Source organism: Alosa sapidissima, chromosome 14 (assembly GCF_018492685.1).
Source record: "Alosa sapidissima isolate fAloSap1 chromosome 14, fAloSap1.pri, whole genome shotgun sequence".
Taxonomy (NCBI): Eukaryota; Metazoa; Chordata; class Actinopteri; order Clupeiformes; family Clupeidae; genus Alosa; species Alosa sapidissima.
In genome coordinates this window covers 20,746,025-20,756,962 of record NC_055970.1, presented here as the reverse complement: position 1 = coordinate 20,756,962, position 10,938 = coordinate 20,746,025, and the positions used below count along the sequence as shown (strand labels likewise).

The 10,938-nt window shown below is 45.7% G+C and overlaps 1 protein-coding gene across 2 annotated transcripts in view; it reads left to right on the top strand.

The window, feature by feature from the left end:
* Positions 1-566: 566 nt before the first annotated feature.
* LOC121682516 (thrombospondin type-1 domain-containing protein 4-like) overlaps positions 567-10,938 on the top strand; it is a 55,727-nt gene continuing 45,355 nt past the window's right edge. The window contains exons 1-6 of one of the 2 annotated variants that reach the window (XM_042062672.1): positions 567-1,644; positions 2,209-2,273; positions 2,364-2,433; positions 3,909-4,246; positions 5,897-6,278; positions 9,526-9,628. In XM_042062672.1, the coding sequence (XP_041918606.1) occupies positions 2,245-2,273; positions 2,364-2,433; positions 3,909-4,246; positions 5,897-6,278; positions 9,526-9,628 (922 nt within the window). In that variant the 5' untranslated portion in view covers positions 567-1,644; positions 2,209-2,244. Of the gene's footprint in view, positions 1,645-2,184; positions 2,274-2,363; positions 2,434-3,908; positions 4,247-5,896; positions 6,279-9,525; positions 9,629-10,938 lie in introns of both variants that reach the window. The other variant, XM_042062673.1, reaches the window with a different exon arrangement.

The following is a 10,938-nucleotide window of genomic DNA, read 5'->3' as shown; positions in this document are numbered from 1 at the left end:
CCGGTTTCAAGTTCACCCGAGCGTAAAATTTGCGCAGTGAAATTAGGCGACTCCGTAGGGCCAGAGGAACAAAGCTGGAGTCTTCCACACAAAGCGCTGATTTAGCAGTGGAGCCTGCGCAAGGCTCGCTCACACACCAGTCAGGGATCAGACAGAAGGCTACTTCCCTAAAAAAAAAAGTCCTGGATACATACTGGACACCGATGAATGAAAGATAAGAAATCAAATTTAGCCTAACAGATAAATCATACGCCAACCGTTACCTCAGCCGCTATTTAAAACACTTTAGCTGTAACGAATTGTGGAGAACCCGTGGGCCGCGCGTCTGGCCGTGTTAAAAGTGATGAGCTGTGACTAATTGCCTTTCTGTGAGCCCCTGCATTAACTTACCCTTAGCGTGCCTTTTTTTTTTCATTGGTAGGAATCTGGGGTGTGACGTTACTACCTGTCTTGGCCCAGATTTCGTTGAATGGGTCACGACATGTTTCCCTATAACCATGGTGAAATGTACTTCGGTCCGTATTTTACAGTAGAGAACGTGGTGGCCACCCATGTGCGGACTGTCCTCGGTGCCAGCGTTTGGATTCATTGAAAGGATTTAATGGTGCTTGCATCCCGTGAGTGCAACATTGCTCAGAATAATATCGCAGTTTAAAATAGCAAAAGTTGGCTCAAGTTTGACGTTATTGCGCTCTGCCAAATTTCTCTCCGTGCTACTCTCCCTCACTCACAACACCCACAAACTTAGTCACAAACGCACTAAGCGCACTAGAGGGCGCAATGTGTTGGATTTTCTCTCGCTGTTCAAATCTGTAAACCGACAGTGTATCGTTGAATAAGTGCGCAAAGATAAGTCATGACACGGTGCGCAACAGACGCTGTCCTAAGTCAGGATGATGTCTTATCAGTGGATAATACATCGGATGGTGTCAGCTCAAAAGAGGTGGATTATTGGCGCTGCACGGAGTGTAAGGGGAGCTGGTGGTTTTAATTTATGAATCCCGAGGCGCCAATAAGACCACTGGATGGTTGCCACAAGAATCACGGGCAGGGCGCATTTGGTTCGGGAACGTCCCCTCAGATAGCAGGGTCTCCTCTCCTCCAGTGCAACTTTTTACATCATCTCCGAAAAGCTTCTACACATAGGTGAAGCCTGATGCACTGTTCTAAACTTTTTGGAGTGTTGCGTGGTAATTATGGAGTTCCTCACCTTATCCCGTGAATCATTTCCACCTGGTTGTATCGATTCCTAGGGTATGTTATCATTTTTGTAGACGTTGGGACGTAAAAAGACTACATTTGGGCAAACATTACTTTTCCAGAGTTTTTTCACTAGTGCAGATTACTTGGTAAAAATCGACCGGCTACGTCGGAGGATCTCAGCCCTCAACTCAGCACAACTCTCCTCACCGGCTATGCCTGTGGCTGACTTTTTCATTCACAAAATGGATCTTTGGGAAGTTGCACGGTACCATATAATTTAGAGTTAAACTCAAGTATTACATATAGAAAACAATGGCATAAAGAAACAGTCGCAAAAACAGAATTGATGACTTAATTTTACTGCATTTCAATTTAACGGAGAGCGTGATTATCTTGATTTTTACCTGACCAAAACCTGCCATTGGCATTTACATCACCAAGGTAAGTAAAATGGTTATGATGTTCTTTTTACACGTTTGGGGGTTTAAAGACGAGTTATTTGTCTCCATTGAGAAATGTCACTTCATCATGTTCAGTAGCTGCAGTACGGGCATTAAAGAACTCTTTCAGGCAATTGTAATTGTAAGTGTTTGATGGCTTCTCGCTATTGATTAGTACTGCATCCACATGTAATGTTCTATCAGCTGTTAAACTATCGTGCTATTTTAATACATTTATAGGACTAAAGTAATGGGCTACTATTATTTCAAATGCAGTTTCCTTAGGTTTTATCTGGCGCTTACTTTTTCTCTAGTTATCTATTAATCTATTGTTTTCTTTATTCTTTTTTGTTGTTGTCTTAAATGCCTGTCCTGATGTGACATTTTCTCAGAGGAATGTAGCCTCTAGCACTTATTATGTTTCTCTGCTAAATCTGAAAGTGGAGTCGCTTATAGAGTGTGAGGTCAGGGGTCCCTTTTCACGGTTAAGTGGAACAGAGGAGCATTAGTTCGCGTGCATGCAGCCATAAACAGGCTTCAGTTTTATGCCCCCCTCCCTCTTTAGATATTACCGACCATTCGTCAACAGGGCACTGCCAGTATGTGGACACCTTTACTATGGTGCACGAGGTAAGACAAACTTGTATTGGTATTGCATGCAATTTTGCATACTGTTTGTTATTAGTCAAACTCTGAACTCTATAATTTTATAACTTACAGAGTATTCATAATAGTGATGCTCACCAGCCTGAGATCTCTGAATAGCCAGCATTCTACAGATCACTCTAGGGTGAGTAATTTGATGGCATTTTTTCTTAGGAGCAAACATTGTCGGTTGTGCATTCAGACTCTGCCGGCATCATGTCATGACACATACCACAGGCTGTAAATATGGACTACTTATGCCCAGGGCAGCTTGTCCGCACCGCACCCCCCCTGTGGTGGTGTCTACTGTCTGCTGAGTTAACCAGATTTACAACCGCTGCTGTGGTCGGTCACGGCGGAGGTGTTGAACCACAGAGCTGTTAAAGTGTGCCACGCTCTCTGATCTCGCTCTGTAAACATGCTGTTGGCCACTGAGAGTGCCTGCCCGGGGGGGGGGGGGGGGGTAAATAATTTAGACACACACACACACACACACACACACTTAAACAGCCTAGTAGAGAGAGTGCTGGAAGGTCAGGGGCCGAGGTGAACTCAGCTGTCATCAGGTCCCACCATCTGCAACCTCCAAGAAACAGAGAAAGAACCCGCTCAGTAAAAAGGCGAAAGGGGAGGGCTCCAAAGGGGGCCCTTATGATTGGCTAAAACAGCCTGTGACTTACGTGACAGACAGGAGAGCTGGCCAATACCTCCCTGGGGACAGTCCTCCAGCATTCCCGCCTGCAGGGGAGGGAGAGTTGGCGCTCGAGCTGCTCCCAAGAGTCCAGCTGCTTGACCTCTGTCTGACCTCCGGGATGACACTGGGTTCGGGTTACAAAGGCTGGCAGCACTCAGGAGGCCAGAGGGCTGTGTGAATGCCCGCCAGGAGGGCCTGGTGACAGACAGCAGTGAAGCCCAGTGCCAGCTCCCCTCTCTCCCACCCCACACCACTGGTGCCGTATTCTCTTACCCATATCAGCAGCCGCCAAGAGCAGGGCCCTTTTTTCTTTTTCTTTATTTAATCTGCACTTTGCGGCGAGCGATGCTTCAGAGCGCCGGCGATAAATGCAGACAAAGTGGCGCAGAGGAAGAGCTTGATTTCTGCGCCCACGCTCGGAGCTGGCACTGAAGACCTGGCACGCCGAGCAGCCTGGCACCGGACGAGAGGAGACACAGAGAGAGAGAGAGAGAGAGAGAGAAGAACGGCCTCTGATACCATCTCTGGCAGACTCTCTGGATGAATGGATGGATGGATGGATGGATGGGTGGGTGGATGAAGGACCACAGGGAGAAAGAAGAAAAGACGCATCATTTGCAGATGACCACTGATGAACCGAGTTCCGCCTGAAATGAATAAAGATGTTCATGCAATGGTAGAATCAGCCTTCAAAGGCATGCATGTTTACACTGATGAGGGAATCAATGGATACATTTAGAGAACAGCAAATACTGCAGGGTTGAAAACGCTCTCTCCCCCTGTGTGAATATATAGCACGTGCACCCCATCAGACCTGTGTCTTTGATCAGTCTTATCTGAATTGCTAAATCTGAACCTCTAACTAACAGCAAATGTGTTGTTGCAGTTCTCGAAGAATCAATAATCTCTAATGTGTACTCCCACAGGCTGGTGCTCAAAGCCCCGAGCTCGAGCAGGAGCTTCCAGCCCAGCAGGGGGCGCCCTCTGGCTCATGGGGGTCCTGGGGACCTTGGGCCGAGTGCTCCCGCAGCTGTGGTGGTGGGGCTCAGGAGCAGACGAGGCCCTGCCTGCCGTATTCTACACCCGTGGCGCCCCACTACCCCGGCTCTCACCCCGGCGGTCAGCCCCTGTCGCCAGGCCTGGTGGTGTCTGCTCTGCGCCCATCTGTGCCACTGTACCGCAACACTGGGCACCCTCCTCGTGCCAATAACTCACAGACGGGTGATGCCAGGACTCAGCCGCGAGTGAGCCGCCCTGAGAGAAGGTAGCTACATTAATTGGCATTCATTTGCTGAGCTGCTAGGGTAAGATGCTTATTGTGCTTAAGGATGTCTGAGAACAGAAGTACTTATAAGACAAGCAAGATAAGAACACACACTGTTGATTGGAGCTGCAGCAATCTTTTTAGAAGCTTTGTGTACCTGAGGTTAGCCCTGAAGTTTAGTGGGTTTCTAGTTTGCTAAAATATGCCCATTCAGACAGTGCATATTATGTTTTCATGACCCCCTCAGTAACACATTAATAACATAGTGTGTGGTGTGGATCATTTTTTATTTTTTCTGTGGCACTCACAGTAAAAAGCAATAAAGCAAGTTATTACTGCTGTCAAATTCAATTCCCACTGCATTGTTGCTCCGTTGTTTGGGGTGAAGGCATCTCCTGGGTGTACTGCAGTGTCTCGGTGTGTTGGAGTCTCTCCGCTGATGACTGGCCTGAATTTTCACACACTGCAGTTCATCAGTCCACAGTGCCACCCCACACCCCTGTGCTACTGTCCAGACCCAGCAAAGGCCCTCTGTTACTGGAGGAGTGAATAGCACTGCTGGGGCTTGGCTGCTCCGCCAGTCCACCTCTTGTGAGCCCAGCCTGCTGGCCTGGTGATAATAAGATGAAGCTGACCAGCACTGTGCCAGGAAAAGGCTGAGGGAACACAGCAGAGCAGCCAACCCCAGGGGGAGGCCACTAAGGCTGGGCAGCAGCTGAGTGGGATCAGGCCTGGTTGTTAGTACAGGGGTGGTCTGGCGGATTTGTACCAGATCCGGATCAGAACCAAGCTGCATCAGTGCGTCTCTCTATTTCTCTCTCTCTCTCTCTCTCTCTCTCTTTCTCTCTCTCTCATCTCTCACAGCATGTTCTGTAGTATAAAATGGATGGTGATTTGGTGACTCTAAGTCGTATAGTATTAGCTTGCCTTTAGCACACTGCTGGCTCAGATCTGGCCCTGATGTGGTGCTGGTCTGGGCAAGAGTAAGCATCCATCCATCCATGCCTCCATTCTCCCACTAAGTGCATGCTGACTTTTTAAAACCCATCAGATCTGTAACTGAGTCTGTGTTAAAGCATGAACACATCCTCTGGCTGTAAGCAGGTTTGAACAGCAGATAACACGTTAGTGCTTTAATTTGCTGTGTTTGGGCTTCTAATCTGGTTGTTTTTGCATTTATGATGAGCCACCCACGCAGTGAAAATAGTTCCAGAGAATGTCCTCCTTCCTCCAAACATCCATACCTCTCCAGTCTGTCAATTTGTTAGTTAATCAGCTGAGGTGCAAATTCCAGACATGGGGTGCAGAAGTGTCTGAAATCTTTTCTGGATTTAATTAGTGAGGCTTCTCAGATGGTGGTTGACTCTAGTCCAAATCTGGCTCAGGTCTGGCATATGGCATAGATAGATATGACGCTGATCTGGCTGTGAGCTATAGCTGCTGTCGTCGGAGTCTTGAACTAAGAGGTGGAACTAATGAGGGAGAGTAATTGGTTCGGGTGTGTGTGTGTGTGCGTGTGTGTGTGTGTGTGTGTGTGTGTGTGTGTGTGTGTGTGTGTGTGTGTATGTATGTGTGCAATTGTCTGCATATAAACTGGGCTTTGTTTGTATAAACTGTGTTTATATATTTCACACCTGTTCTGTTTTGAAGGCGTGGAGATGGGCCCATCGTCCCGGGGAAGTACGGCTACGGCCGCATGCCGTACGTGGTGCCCCTTCAGAGAGACCCAGCAGGCTCCCCCCACCAGCGCTCACACCGACAAAGACGCTCCGCCTACAGGGACGGCCGGCCCAACAGCCCCCGGCAGACCGCCAGACCTAACAGCCCCTACTATGGCTACGGTGGCTCCCACCACCAGGCCCCCGTCTCACAGCCCTGGGGCGGCTCGGCCTGGGTACCCCTGCACCAGCCCGGCACCAACCCGCCGCAGGCCTCGGCCAGAATGGCCACAGCTGCGGCCAGGCCCTACAACCCGCTGCCGGACTCCTCTTGCGTTGGCTCACCCAAGCAGCACAGGATCTGCAACACCAGTGTAAGCCACACACTTCTCACACTTGACTCCATTCACGTCAGTGCAGTTCAGTTCAAGTCAGTTCAACCTCCACTGAATCAGATTGAATGGAATTCAATTGAATTGAAAGTCCAGCTTAGTTCAGCTTGAATCAGCGGCCTTCTAGGGGTTGAGGTGGGGGTTTACTTTATCTCAGGTAGTGTTGTCACAATACCAAAATTATGACTTCGATACGATACCTAGATAGATAGATACTTTATTGACCCCCAGGGGAAATTCAAGAATTCACCTGCCATAAATATCACGATGCTCGATACTAAAACGATACTAAGGCGAAATCCTAAGATATCTGGAGAAGAAAGGACTCATACCTCCTCCAAGTGTATTGAGTCATTTGTGTTGAATTTGGTGCACTTTTGTAGTGTGTAGGTCAATTCTGGGTTCTAAACTTCTAAACTTCCTACATAATTATTATTTTTTTATACAGTAGTCAGTAAAATAGTAGGCCTACTTTCTGTGATTAAGTCCTTTATTGTTTGTTACAGTTAATTTACATTGTGTTGTGTTTTGGCAATAAAGTAGCTTTAATTAGCCAAACTAGGCTAGATCAAGGTCAGTGTTAAAATTACTGCATGCAAATCACTGAATGCTATGCAGAGGGGCCTAGGCCATCTGATGTACAGTATAGGCTACCCTAGGCCTTCCTGTGTTCATGGGATTTCTTTGATAGTTGCAAAGGGGAAAATGTGAGGATAGTCTTCTTTGCGCCCAGTGTACAAGTACGACGTTCCAACCACTCAGGTCTTCGTCAGATAGGCCTACACCATTACCTGTTTCAATATATCTGTGTGCATTTCTACATTACGTCTATTTCTTTGATAACATGATTTGCTAGCACGTACTGTAACAATACGCCGCTATTATTATTAGGACTCAACATGCTGCAGTGGTATTATATGCTGTGGGCTTTAATTAGCGCACTTCGGGTAGCCTATCCTACATCTGGGCAATAATTATTGAACAAATTGCAGTCTACAATACAGGCTACTGACCGAACATGAAATAGATCGTTTACAAGTTATGGTAATGTTATTCTGGCGTGAACATTGCGCTTTCATCACGTTAGCACCCTATGATTACAGCTCGTTATGTCTCGTCAAAATTCATTGATGAAGGAAGGTTCGCTTTATCCCAGAGAACCATACTCGTTTCACTTAGGCTAGACTAAAACATAAGAGAAGAACTTGGCACTAACCATGTAGTCGTGTTTTCTATAGCATATTCGTTAACCTGTCGTTCTTTGAACTCTTTAAAAATGTTGGGATATGTCTGCGAGGTGTTTAGCCAAGTTCCATGCGTAGCCTACTGCTTTTAAATGACTTGTGTACCTTGCCTTAATTCGCGATGTATCCGAAATAGTTGCAGATTTCACTGCACCTTTTGTTTTATCCACAAGGCCTAGAACAACTGTCGGCAAAGAACTCTGTTGACGTTGGCTGCGCACTCACTCACTCAGAGCTGCCTGCTTGACACGCCCACTTGCCTAGATGCGTGCAAGGAGCAGTGAGAGCAGCAGTTCACACAGACACAGAATGTTATTATTTTAATAAATTATCGATTCTAAAAACGTCTGAAATCGTATCTTTTTTGCGTTAAGGCATCGCGATACCTTTTTAGTATCGATACACCGTGCAACACTAATCTCAGGCATATCACAGTAATCAGGTGTAATGATTTTCCAGACCATTTTGCCCTTCAGACAGGATTTGCTTTAATTAGGTAATTTTCTGTACCTGTTCCAAATCGATGGAATTTCTCCTGTTTAACCTGGGATACTGATTTGGCTGCACTACAAAGTCACAACAGGACGAAGTTGGGTCTCTTGTCTATTGAGGAGTCGAGGATGTGATTCAATTTACAGCTAATGTGGGTCTGCATGCAATACTCATTGAACAGTAATTGTCGTAATTATCAGTAGTTGTAGCAATTATCTGCCAAATGTATTGTTCATACTGATAATAGAATAATTATTGAAATGTCACCTCAATGGATTTCACTGAAAAAGTTGTATAGCTTTATGTGAAAATGCAATTGAGATAAGATAAAGCGGTACAGAACGATAATAAAGAATGGTGTATGGCCAATTCCAAACACTGGGCAGAGCTTCTGCATTCCACATCGATGTTTGGAGGAAGGAGGACATTCTCTGGAACCACTTCCACTGTGCGTGTGGCACATAGTAAATGAAAAACAACCAGATTAGAACACAACAAATTAAAGCATAGTTGAGTGTATCAAAGTGAAGTACACGCAAGATAAGGGATTGATTGAGTGTGGTTCTAAGGGTTGAGAAGGTACACATCTGAGAGGCATTATGGAAACACAGTACACAAACTCACATTACAGACAACCTTTGAAGTATATTTGGCAATGTCACTAAAGATGAACTAAGAAGAATGGCACTCCAATATGGTATGGACAGGTTTGTTGGAAACCGACCTGTATGGACAAGAAGGCAGTAGTATGGAAGAGCAAGGGAAGTGTACTCAAGCGATGTGTGAAGAATGCAGGGGGAGATGTCACAGGGAGAGAGAGAATGTGGAGAGAAAAGAGGGACTGCAGAGAGAGTATGTGGAAAGAGAGAAAGGGGAGGATGCTGAGGTGAGAGTGGAGAGGTAGAGAGGTGTGGGGATGCCAACCTGGCCCTCAGCTGTGCTCGTAAAAAGCTAGGAATGGAGCCTGAGGCTCAATGCCTCCTGACCTCAACTCCCGCTGCCGCCCAGGCAACCACCAAGGGTCAGAGGTCAGTGGTGATGGCCTTTCACCCGACACTCAGGACTCCATGGGTGCCAGGGGGACACTTCATTACCTCACCACGACTTCAACACTTTCTCTTTGATTTTTTCCCTCTTTGTGGTCTTCGTTTGTTTTTTTTTTGGGTGCCATGCTGAGTATTTCTCCTTTCCCATAACATCCTTTGTTTTTGAGAATATTCCCCTTTCTTTACAACTAATGCCCTATCCATCTGTCTTCCTTTCTCTGTTGTCCAGACAGTAACTTTTCCTGCCCTTTTTTGTTTTGGTCTGATGTCTGCTTTTCTCTGCAAGCAGTGATGTCATGTTACTGTGCGATGTTCCTGTGTGAACATTCATGTTACTAGGAATAGATTTTGAACCAAGCTTTTTTGTCCTCTTCTATGCGTGAGCACATGTCTTTTTCTTTGTGTGTGTGTGTGTTTGTGTGTGTGTGTTTGTGTGTACATGTCCAGCCCTGCCCAGCCTCCAGCAGGAGTATTAGGGAGGTGCAGTGCTCCTCCTACAACAACCAGCCCTTCATGGGCCGCCTGTACGAGTGGGAGCCCTTCAACGAGGGTGAGTCTCACACACACACACACACACACACAAACACACACACACACACACACACACAGTTCATTGCAAGTGCATCACACCTCATTACAGCCTCAACAAGTTTGAAAATGTAATACAAAAGTTAATGCAACTCATATCCTATTCAATATTGTAATTGTATTCTTACATATCTCAAGGAAAGGCTTTTTGGATCAAGGTTTCATACATCTAGAAGTGTTAAGGCACCCAGTCGGTGGGTTCACCCATGTGGAACAAAGACATGAGTAACACCAGCCTTGTTTAGAATGCAAGGGTGTGTTTAATCTAAACACTCTGGCACTATGCATTTCCTGCAGCAAAAAGTGAGCTGTCAGGTGACTGATAGACGAGACAAAACTGAGCCGAAGCCTGAAGCAAATGCAGATAAGGACATGGTAGTTGTCATATGAGCTGTGCTCTTGTTTGTCAAGATTTAGGAGGGGCAGTGTGACACTGGTGCCACATAGTGATAGTTTACTATTGTACTACAGGAAGCTCACTGGACACTATGGTCACGGCAGACATAAATCACCACAGAGAGAGAGGAAAGGAAACCGGACCAGCAGGGTTATGATGCATATAGTAGAGGAGCCGGACCAGCAGGGTTATGATGCATATAGTAGAGGAGCTGGACTTCCAGAGAGTGTTGTTACTAAGCCAGCATCCCGGCACATTCATATATATACAGTGAATATGGGGAGCGCCTCACGGGAAAGCATAAACAGCGTAAGAGTATGTAGTGGGAGAGCGTGGCAAAGACTGGAAATGAGCTTCTTTGACTTTTACTTTGACCTTTGAACTCTGGGCAGCTTTCTATATTTACATGTATCATTTAGCTTACACTTTTATCCAAAGCAATTGTGAATGTCAGAATCAGCTTTATTGGCCAGGTTTGTGTAAACAAACAAGGAATTTGACTCCGGTTAATCTTTGCTCTCAAAGTACAACACACTTAACATATAAGAACAAAAATAAAAAACATAAAAAGAGTAAGAGAATAAAAACAGAACAGTAAGAATAGAATGAAGGGCAGTAGAATGAAGGGCAGTAGAATATGTCTATGTATAAGAATAAATACAGCATGTACATTTGCAAATAAATAAATAGACAGTATGAGTGGTATAGGGTAATGCAATGTCCCTGTCAAGGTTGCCAAGTCGTGGACACCTCAATATAGTCTGAGTCTATCAGCATAGACTAAGGTTTTAGATTAAATATACAGTAAATATAGTGCAAGGCAGTTCAGTGCAATGATCATATATTAATAATACTATTGTAACTGTAAGGTTGAA